The following is an 18,871-nucleotide window of genomic DNA, read 5'->3' on the forward strand; positions in this document are numbered from 1 at the left end:
TACTTGGTAAACGGTACCTAGTTCCCCAGATTAATATATTTAAGGTAGGTAGTTACTAAAGTTGCCTAATGCCAACGCTCGACACTATCGACGCGTACGTCACTACTCACTACTCACTGCTACACGTGAGGTCATGTGACTCGAGTTCTGGACGTTGAAATAATGTTGATTATAATTTAATTTATAGCATCTTAGTTAATAGCAGTCATATCTGAGTACCTGACACAGGTCGTCTAGAAGTATATCACGGTGCCTAGCGGTCGGATCGTTATTAGTTGTTATTACTTTTATATAATTCAAGTTAAGCTATTTTTTTTTTTTGCTTACATTCAAATACAGTGATTTTCATCAGACAATACCTATTATAATTAAGTTCCTTTTAAAAATTACGTAATTATGCACACTGTTATTAATAAATATTCTTTAGTCTGCAATGCTACCAAAAATATATTGTGCGGCTGTCTCAAACGGCATTCGTCTCATTTCGTATATCACCCTGAACGGATTTCCGAAGAACTCGGTGAGATTGTATTTTTATGAAATCATTACTTACATTGGTTTTATTCTAATATTTATTGTTTAACACATTTTAGGTAAAACTAGTAAGAAGAATATGTATCAGGCAATCAATAGTGCCATGGATTTGGTACTCAGCAAAGATTCAAACAGCGGTAATTTATTATAAATTTTTAATCTTGTATATTTAAGCTGTAATTACTTGGTACTATTTTTTTTAGTTTTATTAATATTTCAAACAAATTATTACAATTTTCTTTTTGTATAGAGAGATAAATTATGATAACTGGGTGATTATTTTTATTTTCATAAATAGAACAATTTATTTATCATTATTCAATAAGAAAGAATCTAGATAACATATTCTAGTTCTTAATATAAAGAAAACATTCAATGAAAATAATGTTACTAACAAAGTAATAAATGTATTATGTTTCATTAGTACTATTTGATGAATAAATCTATATATGAATAAAACATACTAATATATTCTATTATAAAAAATTATACAACGCTATTTTTCCTGTATGTAAAATTGACATTCATTTTTATTAGATATTTGATTGAGATTATCTATTAACTTCAGGTATTATTTTATCATACACAATTAACTTTTGTATTACATATGATTGATCCTGAAAAAGGTTTGATTCTGACTAACGAGTATAATTAATAGAATATTATATTAGGTTGTTAGGTATAAAATTAAGAAAAGTCAATGGGTTAAAAGATAAAGAATCATGTACAGAGAGAATCTGTACATAATCGGTTCATTAATAATTTGTAACTATTTTTCTATCTATTTATTGTTTAAAATAAACAAAAATATTTTGTCATGTTTGCTTTGAAAGTTTAATTTTACCTTTCTCCCTTCAACAAACAGTAAAGTTACAATAAGGTCAGATTAATATACCTGAATGATGATAATATCGTATAATTTATATGTTTTGGTCATTATATAATCATAATATTAATATTATAACACAAATTTGTCATACACCAAATAAATAACAATATAAATCAATTTATAAATTTTTTTTGTATCATAGATTATGATTCATAATACATATTGTATTTTTGCACATTAAATTGTATGTGTACTGATATTTTAGTTGTATTTGGCGAAGACGTAGGATTTGGTGGTGTATTTAGATGTACTAGTGGCCTGCGTGAACGATATGGCGAGGACCGCGTTTTTAATACACCACTCTGCGAACAAGGTATTGTTGGTTTTGGAATTGGTCTTGCTGTAGCCGGAACCACAGCAATTGCAGAAATTCAATTTGCAGATTACATGTTTCCTGCATTAGACCAAGTATTTGAATAATGTTGTTCCTGAATTAAATCTTAATAATAATACCCATTGATAAATTGTTATACAACATTTATTTTTAGTTAGTGAACGAAGCAGCAAAATATCGGTACCGTTCTGGTAATTTATTTGACTGTGGTAAATTAACTGTACGTACTCCTTGTTCTGCTGTTGGTCATGGAGCACTATATCATTCACAGAGTCCTGAAAGTTTTTATGCTCATTCACCTGGACTTAAAGTAATTATTATTTTGAATTTGTGTTTAGTAATTGTTCAGTAAATATCTCAACATTTTATTATCATCAGTTTTTAAATATATTCCATACTATAAATTGTTATTAACATTGATGTCTCAAATATATATTTTTACTCTTCATTATAATCATAAATTATTGTTAAAGACATTAATTAAGCGTTATGAGTACGATATATGGTATACAAGCAATATAATAATAATTTCAAATTTAATTAATTTTTGTACAATATGTTTAGAATTTTTAGAAAATTCAAGCATTCTATAATATTTTGGCATATTTTCTAGACATTAAATTTAATTAAAATTTTTACTTAAAAAGTAAAATTATTTATAAGTTCTTTGTATAAAAATTATTACAGATTGTTATGCCTCGCAGTGCACTAACAGCAAAAGGGTTACTTCTATCTTGTATACGTGATCCAAATCCGTGCATATTTTTTGAGCCTAAAATTATGTATAGATTAGCAGTTGACGATGTGCCTGATGATGATTATGAACTTCCATTAGGAAAAGCTGATGTGTTGATCGAGGGTAAAGACATAACATTAATTGGTTGGGGTACTCAAGTTCATGTGTTGCTTGAAGTCGCAGAAATAGCTAATAAAGATTTTGGAATTTCTTGTGAAGTAATTGATTTGGTGACCATTCTACCTTGGGATAAACAAACAGTGGCAAACGTTAGTAGTCAAATTTTTTTTAAATAAATACATTCATTTTTATATTTATTGAATATTCATTAATTAGTCTGTGAAAAAAACTGGCCGTGCTATAGTGTCCCATGAAGCTCCCTTAACTGGTGGTTTTGGTGCTGAAATATCTGCTTCAATACAAGTAATTAATTATTTGTTATGTTCACAATATGATTTTTAAACAATTGTTTTATTTTTAGGAAGAATGTTTTCTCCATTTAGAGTCTCCAATACGACGTGTGACAGGTTATGATACCCCATTTCCTCATGTTTTTGAACAGTTTTACTTACCAAACAAATGGAAATGTTTACAAGCCATTAAAGAATTAGTTAATTATTAATAATAAACTAAGATTTTTAATTTAATTATTATTTATTATTAAAATTGTACTTTTATAGCTTATTAAATTATTTTAATATATTTTTTTTTTAAATGTTGATTTGTTAAATACATTTTTTTATTTGGTTTTAATTGCAAATTAATCAAGTATTTAATGTAATAAAATAAAAATACTTTGGAAATTATAAATTATGTCTAACGATAAACTTTGGTGTTATGAATTGGATAAAGTTTGTTATTTATACTTGCTTTATAGTTAACGGGTTTCACCAACCATTTGATGATTATAAAGAAATATTTATATTTATAAATAAAAGTAAATAGTCATCAAGATAAGGTAACAGTTCATCAGCTTTGTTGTTGTGCTGTACAGTATGTGTCAGGTGTCCAGTATACCTTGTTATTGAGTAAGTCACTGAAATGGATGAGTTAAGTTTAAATTAACCCAAAAATTATTTTAATAATGATATTAACATTCTAACAAATATTAAGAGTATTAGATTTTGAGCTGAATTTCGCTGGTTCCATTTCGAAACACCGCTGGACTTGTTGCACCGAATTACTAACTGTCGTGTTGAAATATTTCTACTTTTAAATTTGTGATATTATATTTCAATTGTGTGCGCAAACATCAATGTCAATTTTCGTCAAATGTTTATATTAGAATTGTTTATACATATACACTATTTTTATTTAATACATAATAGTTTGTATAATTTGATTCTTTGAGATATTTATAGACATTTTTGTCATTTTTGATTTTAAAAGTTTTTTTTCAATATCTAAGTTACTATAAAAAAAATTGCTTCAAAATATAATACAATGTTACATTATTACTAATAAGCAGTTTATATTATGTTAACCTAAAATTTCAAAATATATTCAAGCACAATTTTTTATAGACATTTTAAATTTAAATTTGGAAAAATCAGTTATTTAAATGAAGAATAAGGGTTTTAGTTGAAATTGACATAGGTACTCAATCTCAATAACTGGATACGATTTAGACATACAATAGAACAGTTACCTAATTAATGGCTTTTTTAAAGATTGTTTGTGGCATTGGTGTGCGTTAATATATTTTTTTTATATTTCCGATTATCTTAAATAGTACTAAGAAATGTCTATATTTGACTCACCTAAGTATAAACTAAATCTAATTTGCTATCAGAAACTTCCTTCGAAGTTTATAATCGTAATTATTTTTTATACTTGAGCAAGTGAATTCAGTTTCAACATAAAAAAAAACACATGTAAAATCAATACGTTTATTGCTCCGTTCAGAATCTAAAAAAATATTGTTAGGTACCTATTTAATATTAATAATAATAGGCATGTTAAATTACTAAACCAGTGGCAGACAAATAAATAATTGAAAAGTTTCGATAATGTTAACCCAATAAGAAGGTTCTAAACGATAATATTAAACAAGGAAAAATAATAAGTTAAGTATATTTGTAAATTTACCGTTTGTTTTTACAAATATTACAATATTCATATAATTTGTAAGCAGTGCATACAAATTAAAAAACATCACACTCTAATATTAAAATTTTACATGCACCAGTTATTTGGGAGAGGGGAATATTAGGATTATAAAAAATGTCTATATGGGCCTGTGAAAACGCCTGTGTACTAAACAGTAAAACTGTTGTTTTCATATTATTCGGTACTAATTATAGACTATAGTGTAAATACTAAATAGTGATATAGTGTCTATTGACTTTATTGTATTGTGTATACCATTAATCGTCACGAAAATTTAAACATCTATGTAAAAATATGAAAAGTTAAAACCACGATACTCGTAATTAAAATTATTCAATATTAAAATTCAAATTTTAAGAGAAAAGAGTAAAAAACCATCCTACTATTGTTGGCGAAACAGGTAATATTATCAATATAAATTATAATTTAATTTGCTCAAACTAAAAACACATGAAGATAATAATATACTTGTATAATATGAGATATATTACTATAACTGAAATTGAAAATAGACAGTTTCGTAGTTTTTAGTTAAAATAATTAATATAGCTTCAATGAATAAACAAAAGGTTGAGTATAATACAAGCCCGAATTAAGAAATTTTTGGGCTACAATTTTAGGGGCACGTACAGGGGCGTATTTAGGCACAGGCCCTATAGGCCCGGGCCTAGAGCGGCAACATTTGGAGGGCGGCAAATTTTAACGATATTTTTTTACAAAATTACAATAAGTATTTTTCATTTGATGAAATCAAACTTATAACTAATTTTTTGTTCGCACAAAATTAAACATCTATCTACATGTACCTACTATATTTATACAAATTTGCCGAGGAAAAAAGTAGAAGAAAAAATTTAAAGTTTTAATATTTGTAATTTAATGTTCATTAATAATGTATATTTTTTAATATAATAAATTGTATATTTAAATATGTTTTATAAATAATTTTAGGAATGATGGAGGGGGAGGCGGCAAATTGGAAAGTGCCTATAGGCGGAAAAACCTTAAATACGCCACTGGGCACGTAACCATAATCAAAATATTTGTGACCCACAAATAAAAATATTTCAGAAAAAAAACATATTTATAAATTTATTTCTTACTTTTTTAAATACAAAAATAAAAATTTTATTTGTATAAATAATTGTATACATTTCTTTTGATATACGAAGACACGAAGTACCTACTATTCGTCAGGGGCCCATTATTGTTTGATATCCGTTGTGGGCCCGGGGCCATTCCCCCCCTGGTCCCCCGTAATCCGGGCTTGAGTAACTAACAACACCTACAACGTGTATGAAGGTATAAAGATGATACCAAATATACCTACTCACCGTAGGTGTAAATGGGGGGGGGGGGCTTAGCCCCCTACATTTTTTAAAAAATTTTCAAGCAATTTAAAGTTATTTATTAGAGAAAATTATAAAATGTAAAACGTAATTCCTAATTAGAATACCGATAGGTATGTGTTATGTGAATATTTAAGCTTCATGTATGAATTTTGTATAGTAAATTTGTTATAAAATAAAAATGATTGAGCTATATGTTAATATTTTATAACGACAACGATAAAAAGTTATGTATTATACGCCGTTAAATAAATAATTTTGAAGTTTTTATATACATTTTATATAATAGATGTTACAATACAATTGTAAAATATATATGTTGGGGGTGCGGGGGGCTTCCCTCCGCGGGCCTATTCTATGTTTATAATTTTAGTCCCCCCTTCTAACGAGGCAAATTTACGCTTATGCTACTCACCCCTTGGGTTGTTCATAATAAGTTTATTAGAATTATGATTTTCAGAATTTCAAAACATCCGCTATAGTTAATAAGGACCATATTCTAAAGTACTTAGATTTGTAAATCTTAAAAGGAGTACCTATCCTGTTCAGACGATACAAGCTTCTTTTTTTCAATTAATGAGCACCGCCCCTTTTGACAGTTAGTTGTTAAAAAGATGATTTTTTTGAAAATGTTGAAGTATATTAATCAAAATTCAAACAAGTAGTTTTGCAGTTAATGTATTAAAGTAAAATGATTATACAAATATAATAGTCTTTATTAAAAATAGTTTTATAAAAATATAATATAATCTATGACCTACGTTACTCGTATTATGAATTATGATGGATCAGAATTGGAAATAGTAGGTAATCAATAATCATTATATTAGAACGAATAGAACAATATTTACAATAAATTTATAATATTTTCATTAGAATAATATTTATTACTAAAATATTTAATTCTTCATATTTCAAACATATTATCACTATAGATCTATTACCTATCCTTAGTACACAATGTTAAAGAGCTCAAAAATTATTCGTTTAAATTTCGATTTAGATGCATTATAAATTTAAAAAATGCAATTCTCATTTGGAAAAAAAAGTTTTATCGTTACAGGAGACTTCTTAGATGGTATAAAAGATCAATTACTTAAAAACATGGCCTTTAAGTATATTTAAACGTTTTAAAAATCAGAATTCAAATAAATTTATTATTTACGGAAAAAATGAAGATGACAATCACGCTAAGTGAATCCGACATGTAGAAAATAGGTAGCACGGTTATAAACCTATAAAGTGAGTTGATTGTATAAATGTATATATACAAGCTCCCAGTGAAACTGCACCAGTTGAAATTTTGGTAGGGGTTGGGGAAAAAACAAAAGTATTCAATATACTCACATATGAAAAAAAAATCATTTTCATTATATCGAACCTACACGATACAGTATTTTACATAATATAAATGTATTGATGTGTTTATTGTTTTGTCTAAAAACTGACTATATCGATAGTATCGATCAACTGCCCACCGACCTACCAAATTAAGTGGGCAGTTGCAGCTCCCCCTGATCACCTAGATATGCGTTTCTGCATGCACCAAAAAACATAATATGAAATAATCGTTTATATACATAATTTATATATATTATATACCTATGCTATGTATAAAAATACGTAGTATTAATGCGGTAAGATATGCAAATAAAAAAAAAAATTACGTTTAGAATGACCACACACATAATAAAAACCTAAGGTTTGATAAATAATATCTCATTGTTTTTATATTTTAGTATTTTGTTAGTTTTTAATGTGTGTGGTTTACTGTTTTTTGCTCCGTACATTTTGTCATTCTACATTCATTATACCTGCTGCAAAGTGTTCCTAATCAGTACCCTTGTTATAAGGACTATTACCGTGTTTATAATTAAACTTGTATTGTTTTATGAATACATAAGTAATTTTATATAAAATGATACCGACAATTAGGCCATTAAAGTGATAATTTTCGATTAGGTGAATTATTTCACATAATTTTGAACATACGAGCATTTATTTAACATTGCAGCGTTTCTTAAACTGTGTTCCACGCGAAGCTTAAGTAATTTTGTTTTAAATTGTCAAGACAATTACTTTAAAATACCTAACTAACGATTAGTAACAGTTAGTGGAGAAAAAAATGTTTGTATTAAAGAAAAAAAAATGTACTTCTATAATCTATTGCGTACCTAGTTATAATGCTTAAACGGTATACAGAAATAATATTTGAATGTCGTCGCTGAAACAAAGAAAAAAGTAGAGGTTCCACGGATTAAAAAGTTTAAGAAACACTAGTTTCATACTGATTTTTAATTTCAGAATTCTGGAGCGGAAATTTTTATGTTGTAGAAAAAAATCGAATGTAAAATTATTTTTAAATATTTTAATAAACGATAAAGTACTGCATTTCCTAATTTTTATTTAATTTTACTTGTTTTTTTTTGTTGGTACGATTGTTTTTTTTATACTATAATTGATTTTGATAAATATAACAATGTTTAAATTATTAAATATAAGTACCTATTAGTATTATTTTAGTAAAATGTTTATTAATTTAACTTAACGAGGTCATATCTGGGAGTTCAGGACAAAGACTAACCGAAACGCGAATTATATTTAATTATAATTTAAATACTCTCAACAGCTATAGCAAGAGAACAGTAAAGTGTGCATTTAGAGTGTTATCCGACAAATCGAGGATAATATGTGTAATAGATTATTAATTATGTCAGATTTCGCAGATGAAATTATTTAAGCCTATTACGTTTTACACAATTTATAATTCATCAACGGGGTAATGCAATTTCGAAGAACTTCATGGGGAATTTGCTTATATTGGTCCAAGAGTTAGAGTTATGTGCAATAGATACACACACACACACACACACACACACACAAGGTAGACAGGTCAGAGAATTTTTTGGGCGCTGGTCAATACCCTTTTAGAATAATTTTATTAAATTATAGATTATTTGTTATATGTATAGTTACGAGTCGGAATACCTATTATATTTTCAGTGTGTGTATTATGCGTAGATGCGTTGTAATGTTGTATTTGTATTAGTTATAATATAACTTATAAGTATATTCTTTCGAAATGCTTAAACGTAGGCGATAATCTGATAATGCATACCTACATACAGTATTTGAAATTTGAATGTAATTGTTTTTGTTTCACAACTGCATTTCTTATTTATTACGTACCACCTAAAAACCATTTGTGTTCATAAAAACAATCTCTTTTTACAAAATATACCTTTATAAGTTTACTAAAAATGTTAAGCCTAACTTTTTGCAGATGAAAAACAATGTAACTGTGCTAATATTATAATGATAAATCAAGTTAAATAAAATCATTTGATTTTGACAAATTTTGAATATTAAATATTAAGTACTTACTTTTTAAGTGATCGGAAGTTCACTCTAATCATAAAATATCACTTCAGCAACATAATTCCATGGCTTTAATATTGTTGTCACGATAATCGCCGATACTAACATTCCGCCTAAGCATGGTTTCGTCTCAATTTTAACTATATATGACATAAAATATATCGTAGAGAAACGAACTTCAGTGCTTAAATCAAATCAACATAATTGAGAGTGCATCCATAAACCTTATAAGTAGTAAATAAAAATAATAAATATGTTAGCATTCTTAGCATACAGTCCATCCGGTTACCTTCAATTTTGCTGTGTCTGTGCTGTAATCAATGTAATCTATATGAGCTGCGGAGAATAAAAATATTCGATGATAATATTCCATTGCACACGAAGGAAAATCGATGCGTGAACTGTGAACACGACATATTTAAATAATATCAACAAACGTTTAAATTATGTAATTTAATAATGATAGTGCTTCAGCCTTCATAGTATATACCTACTTGACAAATGTTTACGAGTTCATCGTGTCGGATCCATGCGCAGTTGGCACCGTAGTGTTATACAGGTTGTCGTAGATGCGCTGGTGCTGGCGATCGGTCACGATGATGAGATATCGAAAAAATGCCATGTCTACACGTTGTGCGTTAGTCACGCAGATGACCAAAAAATAATATTCAAGCATAATTAATAATTATATTATGCTCTTAATAAAATATGAATTTGTTCTTTTATGTATAAAATAAATTATAGAGCTCAAAATAGATTGTAAGAGAGAGGTAAAACAATATTTTTACCTCAATATATAAAATGTCAGGTTAGGCTTATGGTTACATCCCCACACCCTACCCTAGATAACGTCTATGCTGTAGTAGTAAAATATATGTTTAGAACTAGAATTTGAACGATTGAGTAGATCAGTGCCTGCAGTCTGCAGAGTAGTCAGAAAAAAGATTTTCCTAATACATATAATAGGTTTTGTATAATATCAAGTATTGTTCAAGTATCATATAATTAGGATTAGGATTTCTATGCATTTGCATGTTTTTTTCCTTGAGTCCAAATTGATTGGTTGTCAGATATGTCCACGATTTGGCTTATTATTTGGCATTATTAATTTTTTTTTGCATATTTTGAACAATTGTTGAGTAGGTATCTTGTTAATTTGAACTGGTATTTATTTAATAAACGTCTATATAATTAATGGTTTATTTGTCGAATTATCGGAAATATACTACCTATTTAAACTAAAATGAACTTAATACTAAAGAAGAATAAGGGATTCAAAACATTTCTAAAAATGTATAACATTATAAACGGTGGTTATAAAACGGAAGAAAAATATGTTTAGGTACTCGTACTTTAAATCCGGGACAAATCACGTCATTTAAATATGATCCAGCAACATCGTGTGTTATGTGGAATTTATTGTGGAAAGCAGTTTCAGCCAATATAAATCTTCGATATAATCGCCGGTCGTTCACATTTTAAAACTTAATAATAGAATGTAATAATATTATAACTGATATTTAAAAAAAATTGTCCTTGCATATTTTGGTAAATAAAATGCATATTTTACAATTTTTACTGCATAGAAATCCTAGCCCTACATATAATATTATGTAGCCGTGTAGGTAAGTATATATAGTTGAATTTTTCCAAAAAAGTGTTTATAATTTTGTATTAGGTACTAAGTTATAAATAAAGGGTTCATCATATGATGTATATATCTACACTATGCGTTTGAACCCCTATACAGATTGTGTAGGCGCCATAACATAAACAGGAAGTCTTTTTAATCTTCGAATTCATTGTTTTTTTCAAGCGAGTACATACTGCATGCTATTTTCGATTTATTTCACAATATTAATTTTGTGTCAGCGAAGGTTGAATATCATAATTTAAATGCAAACTTTAATAATTACTCGTATTCCATTGAAATTTGTATGTGTCATACTTTAATACCTTTATAGATATAAATTATTGAACATTGTACAATATTCTATTTCCTATATATATATATATAGTTATATTGTTATATATTATCGAATCGGTAACTATTATTGTAAAATATGACCACGATTGTTCGTCTCACGTGGCGTTTAAACGTACCATATAGGCGTAGGTAATAGGTAATATTACTTATATCGAATTTTAATTAAAAACTTACCGTTTTTCATTCGTCACATTTAAATACATTATAATTATATATTTTACATACATGTACATTTTAAACTTCAGTTTATACATGAGATAGGTACCCATATCAGCATTATATATGTGCACGTATATTATGCACTAATGTTATAATTGTGCACTTATAGGTATATACTGTCATATTACTCATATTATACTATATATATTATATATATGCGTGTAATATCGTTTGTACCTAAGAGTATGTCGTATACCAATGTACAATAAACTTATTCACTTATACATCTACAGCACAAAAACGTCAACCTTGCCGCAGGACTAAGCCGTGAGTATGGCAAGGCCGTCGACGAGCATAGACCGCCCTGCCCCCCTAATCACCGCGGCCACAGTGCATAATATCATATACCTATTCTATGTATATACACGAGTATCATATATTATATTCTTCGATACATACATTTACAAGCATATATTTATACAGGGTGATTCACCATGTATGCTCACCCCTATTTTTTCCTTTAACAATAAAATTATATTCAATTTCTGAGTTTTGGAACTTTAAAATATATATACACTTGAATGGCTTATTTTCAAATACTAAGATTTGTCATATACCATTTTAAGGGTGTCCTGTGGTAAATATAAGCTTGTTTTTTCCTTAAAAAAATCATCCTTTTTAAATAATTTGGCAGACACGATTCTTTGATAATTTTAATGAATTTTAATAGATATTCTAACGAGTGGTTTTTAAGTTACCGTATACTAAGGATAAGTTTGAAATATATGAAGACTATAATGATTTGGAAACTTATGTACCTAATTAATATTTATATATTAATATTTTATTAAAGGTAAAAATATCCGAGTATAAAAAATATAATATAGATCATCCATTACTATATTATTTTATATTTTTGTAAAACCATATTTAAGGTCTATTACCCTTAGTATATAAACATATTAATAACTCAGATACGACTCGTTCAAATATTGATTTAGATACATCAACATTTTCAAAATAATTATCTGTTAAAAATTGTATAGTAAGAAACGTTGGGTTTCATTTTAAAAAAAAAGTAGATTATTTCGGTACCTATACAGAATATTATTTAAATGGTTTGGAAAATCTAAATTATTAGAAATACGAGTATGATATACTTAAAAATGCCAAAAATCAAAACCTTGATAAATTAATTATCAATGAAATAAAAGGGATGTGAGTACTTGGTAAATCACCCTGTATATGATAAATCTATACATATATATATATATGCACACGTCATATCTACACCCATTATCATGATCAGAATTGGGTCACTTACGCGGGACAGCACTTTCAGTTTTCAACCGGTTTTTCGTAGGTATGTAATTCTATAAGCTCGCTTGTTATACCTATTTTATACTGCAATACATACCTTTATATTATATTGCATTGAAAACACACGAAAAAACGAATTCCTCCGGTCGGCAATTATATTACATATTATTATATGCTATAGGTATAATACCGGGATGGCTGGGTATTATGTATTTGATATTTTATTGTTATAGTCAACACACGCGTAAGGCCGTATCGCTATATCGGCTTGCACGCGATTGCCATTGCTGTAGTTGCAGCTAGTGGTCATAAGTCATAGTACACATTACTGACGCATTTTTCTGTTCAAATGTAGGTATTTAATAATAGTAAGTACTATTGAAAAAAAAAAAACAATTAAAATAATTATTTAAATAACTCGAGGTTAAAGTATACGAGATACATTGTTGAACTTAGATCAATTCTCTACATCAGTAAGTAATAATATGTATATTTTAGCCGTAAAAAATAATTAAAAAAATACTATGAGGGAACAAGACTCCTTTAATCCCATTCGTTAAGTTGGATTAGGTCCTTAACAAATAGGTTATTTAATAGGTTAGGCCGGTGTTTCCGAACTTCTTGTACTCGCAGAACTTTTGCAGGAGCTTGGAGGTTTTGTGGAACCCCCATATAATTTTTGGAGCTATTCTATGTTAGAATCATAATTAAAATCAAAAATGTTTATATTTTCCCAAATTTCTCATGAAACCTTTGGCACGGGCTGACGGAACTTTTAGGTTCGCGGAACACCAGTTGGGAAATACTGGGCAGTTAGGGAATTGGTACTGATATCTTATTAATGAAGTTCTTTGTCATACGAATTACTGTTTTGGCAGGTTAGTACTTAACCTGTAGATGTACTTGTACTATACATCATAGTCTGTACTCTGTAGTAGTAAAGTTGTCCAAGTTCTCGCGAGAAGGGTAGGGTCAGTGGTGCACCTATCGAGGTTTAAAAAATGAATTTTAAAATTTTAAATAAACTAAGTACAATTATTATTCACATAAGTATAGTTTTCCCTTTATTTTATTATGGTCAAAAGTAAAAATTAACTGTTTTTAAAATAACTTAGTTGAAAGAAATTTCAAGTAATTATTGCTTTTGAATATTTACAGAGTTTACTATTTTCAACATAAATGCAGTTAGGTACCTCATTTAAAATTTTCTTTTCTAAATGTGTGTTTTAAGACGCTATATCTGAAGGTGTTTAAAAAATTTCTAGCGTAACGTCGTAACCTTTACCTGTACTTTGACAAAAAAATTAATGTTTTTGGTAAAACTTTTAATGTGTATAATAGAGTGTACGCTTTAAGACTGGATATCTTATAAATTCTAAGACCTACAAGAACATTTTTTTAAAAATGAGCATCGGTCACTGAAGTTCATGTTATATCCAATGAACTTATTTTCTAAAAATGCCCCGTGGTAAAGCAATTTGTGCATTTTAGAAATAGGTATATACTAATATTTTATAGTTTTATTAGTGATTAGTCTAGCATCTTTAGTACATTTTATACATATTTTAATATACCTTTATTCACATACACTATAATCGTGTATTTTGACGATTTTTCTGAGGATAAAAGATTATTATCCCACTTCCACAAAAAAAAATAATTAATCAATAAAAGTTGCTAGCTTTTAATACATTGATTAAATAGTTATTTTTACAGATGTTTCATTTCCTGCTTATCCTGTTTAAGAGACCGATATTTATCCATACTCCTCTATATTTAATTAATGATTTTATATTACTTTTTTTTCGGTTGTTTTCAGTTATTATTTAAATGACGTAGCTCAGTGCAGCTACTTCATTTCGAAGAACTCCAAAAATCACAATTTTAATAAATTCATTTTTAAAGTAAAAAAATGTGGGTAAACATGCTTAGTGAATCATCCTGTATATTGTACTATATAACTAACATATATATATAAATATATTTGCAACTGTGTAATAAAAACAATTTGATTATAACCGGGTCAAATTCGGTGTCATTGTACCAATGCATATAAAAATGTGTTGAATATACACCAGCTATGTTATAATAGGTGCTGAGTGCTGACTATTGCAGTTGTCTGTATTTGAGTGTGCACTGTGCGCGCGTGTGTGCTTATACCTACTATATTAGCGATGCGTGTAATGGCTATAATGAGAATCTCGTTAATTAAATTAAATGTTTATGCTACGGATGTTTTTCGTTAAAATTTCTATCATTATATAATTAAGACCTACTGTTGTTAACGTCATCGATTACAATATTATACCTATATACATATATACATAATCTAAATTATAATGTACATTTGTTTACACAAGTATTCTTGTAATATAATTTAAAAATATGATTACGTGCGTTCAGGCGTTTAAAAACAAATTTAATTTCAAGGATGAATAGGAACAGACATATTATAAGGTATAACAAATAATGGTAGTTATGTATATTCCAGAATTTTCATAGGATTAAACGTATAACACACACAGAGTCATTCACAAATCATGCTCTCATCTCCATTTTCTTTTAATAATTTCTTAAAATTTTGGAATTTTAAAAAAGATATAATACTTAAAAGAGCACTATATATGCATGTGCTATCTTCGTCTTACAAATATACCATATTTGGGTTCAGTAGAGCTGATTTTGTTTTTTTAACTTTAATAATAAAGCGAATTATCCTATTATTAAAGTTAAAGGTAAGAAAATTATTTATGCTTAAACTTTGGTTTTTTTTTAGACATTTTAAGCAAGAGTGTGGTTATGAATATTGTAAATTTTAGTTAAAAAGTACAAGTTAAAAATGTTCGTAGATATGAACTAGTTATCTTAAAAATTAAAATATCGAAAAAGCCAAAGATTGATGATATTCTCACATTTAACTTTGATAATAGTTCAATTTACTCTAGTTTAATATTAGCTTTTATAGTTAATCACACATAATTGATTCTACTGAACGAAAATCTGTTACCTATTTTGTAAGACGGAAACAACATATGCGGGTGTTACGTACTAACGTCTTTTTTTTATTAAAGACTATACTTTCAAATTATAGAAATTACTTGTACTACATAAGGATTAAGGAGTATCCTGTGACGATATACGCTTCTATTTAAAATGAACATTTTTATCTAACTAAATCAATGTGCAAACGAGTACTTCATTAGTTATTTAAATGTTTATACTAAAAATAATAGTCCTAAAAATGTTATACATAAATATTAAATAAATGTTATATATAGATTAATATTAGTTACTAAAATATTTAAACCACCATAATCTCTATATTCGCCAAATATATTATCCTTTGTACACACAATAAAGTTACACAACTTAAAATCTATTTGTTCGAATTTTGATTTTGATAGTCTTAGTATTTATTAGTCTTAGTCATTATGTCAACATTTTCAGAAAAATTATCCACTAAATTATTTTTAGTAGAAAAGGGAGGTACTCATTTAAATTACCGAAGTTTGTATTTCCATAGGATATTTCTTAAGTAGTACAAAAAATCTCAAGTAATTTTAAAAATTCAAAAAAAAAACAGATTTTAAATACTTCATTATTGAAGAAAAAATTGGGCGATTACGCTTGGTTTATCACTGTATATATATTAAGGACATCAACTTGAGCAAGATCTAACAATGCTGTAACGTGATTTATCGTGCGATTATTACGAATCAACATTCAACATAATATACTGCAGGATGTTTACTTGGACGGGACGAAAATTATATGAAAAACGTTTGGTGTGGCACTGTGGCCCACCAACCGTTTTTATCCACGTTCGACATGACGTCTAATTCTCAATACCTATAATTGTTCCTATGACACTGACCTATGGAAGCATTATTATTGTAAACAGTGGCGCAACCAAGGGGGGTGTTTTGAGTGTCTGGAGTCTGGACACCCCCTTAGAACTGTAACTTTTTTCCATAGTATACTGCAAACAGATTTGAAAAATTATTGGGGAACAACTGTATACGCTACTGGCGGACATCCCCCTTGAAAAAAATCCTGGTTGCGCTCTGATTGTAATCTATATATATTTATATTTTATACTCGTAAGCCGGTAACCGTGATACGCGTCGTAGATCAAGGGGTGACTTTACCATGCACCGTAATTTGTAGAAAAAAAATTATTTTGATATTTATGGCAATATTTTTATGTTATCAAGTGATTTTTCAAGTATTTTTATTTTTAGACAAAATGGTGAGTAATACAGTAATTGGTGTAAAATGTACCTTGGGTATCTTCTATTTTCTAGTAGGTATATCGAACATAGTATAAATAGCAATAGCCAATAGGCATTAGGTATACTATATATTATGGCAATATTGTGGTATACCGTTTATCTACTAACTGCAAAAAACAGTCTATCACAACGCCTAATTTTTTTTTCAGAATTCACAGTTTACATTATAACGGTAGAGTATGAAATCGCCTTTATAGTTAGTCTGAAGAAAACACGGTTGTCGCCGTTCTTTTACGTTGCGTCCGTTGTGACGCTCAATCTAAAAATGTTCACGCCACCATTCGCGAATGCGTATTTACACGTCGACGAAATAAATTTATCTGTAAAATTACATAAGTATAAGTTAAGTATATGTTGTAAATTTGTAATTTTATTTCAAGGCTTTAATTTAATTACATTCATATTTTTTTTTACAAATAATGTTATCTTATTGATAGACTTTTTATTTATAAATCTAGTTAAAATAAATGCGTCATAGACGAAACACAAAATTTTGACATTGATGAGTAGGAAAGAGGATGGTGAGTGGGTAAATAAATGAGCAACGTGAAAGTTTTGAGTACGAAAAGGACACTCACGGCCATACTCAGAAATTGAATAGTATTTTTCAGGGGAGGGGGGAGGAGTGGCTACTTAAAATGCAAAAAATGCAATAAAACAATTTTTATCGCTTTGATCAGACTGCCGCAACAGTTATTAAAATTTCATTATGGATAACGTTACAAAATATTATTAATTTTTTTTGCTAATTGGTAGGGTAATAGGTAGGTATTCAAATCTCAAAAATTGTTTTATTGTTTTGGATTTAAAACTAATTTAATTTCCAATTCAAATTTTTTTATAATTTATTTTTAAAATAATTAAATCCGATTGTCGCTCTCAAAACACTTCAAACAAAATAAAGATTTTTTTTCATTCTAAATATTTACTATTTATGGATTTTCTTAGACATTATTTATAAAGGAAAAAAATATTACAATTGTTTTTTATTGATTTTTAGGGTGGCTTAAAAGACTTTTGAGTGTGGTAAGTCCTCTCTTGATTTCTACCAATGCCGCGGTAACGATTAGGTATCGAGTGATAAATTTATATGCGCTATGTTATAATATATATATTATATTACGTACAATACTACAATATTTGAGTAGAAACTTTTTTTTATTTTTCGTTACGACTTTAAATTAAATATCGTGAGTGGATTGAAATGTGTTTTCTGTTATGGTTTATGATTTCGTATAAAAATTGATTTTTATCGAACTACTATAATAAGATTAATACGTATAATAAGATGCTCATAATATTTAAGAATGTCGAAGTCGACGAGTTTTTGCTAAAAAACTTGTCTCAAGGGAAAAACTCTTACGCATTGTCCTTGTGAAATAGACAGATTTCGATAATATTTTTTATTTATTTGAAAGACACACAGGTTACTTTACGCTGATAGGATAGGATTGCTATTTTAAAAACTCTATTTTTAGAAGTTGTTATATAAGCTGTTTTATATGTATATCATATATATCTGAGTATTTTAAAATATATTTTTCCAGTGTTATTTAAAGTTAGTTAAAAATCGGAGTCCAGTTATAAGACTCGAATAAAATAGGTAGGTAGGTATTTAACTCTTTCAAATAATAAAACAAAATTATCAAAATATATAACTATTACGAGGCATGATTATTTTCTCTTTAGAGTCATTTTTAATCGTTAAAATGGTTTTATTTTATTTTTCTGTATGGTTTAGTAATTATTATATAATATAACGCTGCGACACATATTTAAAAATT

General features: G+C 27.8%; 1 protein-coding gene and 1 long non-coding RNA gene across 2 annotated transcripts; one reads left to right on the forward strand and one right to left on the reverse strand.

Moving 5' to 3' along the window:
• The first annotated feature begins 129 nt into the window (after positions 1-129).
• On the forward strand, positions 130-3,195 carry LOC132923420 (2-oxoisovalerate dehydrogenase subunit beta, mitochondrial). The gene is made up of 7 exons (XM_060987400.1): positions 130-520; positions 594-671; positions 1,629-1,831; positions 1,912-2,067; positions 2,445-2,762; positions 2,830-2,916; positions 2,975-3,195. Exons 1-7 carry the CDS (start codon positions 397-399, stop codon positions 3,113-3,115), a joined length of 1,107 nt encoding a protein of 368 aa, XP_060843383.1. The 5' UTR covers positions 130-396; the 3' UTR covers positions 3,116-3,195.
• A 6,150-nt stretch (positions 3,196-9,345) lies between these two features.
• LOC132923398 (uncharacterized) lies at positions 9,346-9,949 on the reverse strand. Its single transcript, XR_009661165.1, has 3 exons — positions 9,824-9,949; positions 9,619-9,730; positions 9,346-9,553 (listed from the first exon to the last, which is right to left on the reverse strand). It is a non-coding gene; the product is annotated as an uncharacterized LOC132923398 (long non-coding RNA).
• Positions 9,950-18,871: the final 8,922 nt, after the last annotated feature.

Source organism: Rhopalosiphum padi, chromosome 2, assembly GCF_020882245.1.
Source record: "Rhopalosiphum padi isolate XX-2018 chromosome 2, ASM2088224v1, whole genome shotgun sequence".
NCBI classification, from domain to species: Eukaryota; Metazoa; Arthropoda; class Insecta; order Hemiptera; family Aphididae; genus Rhopalosiphum; species Rhopalosiphum padi.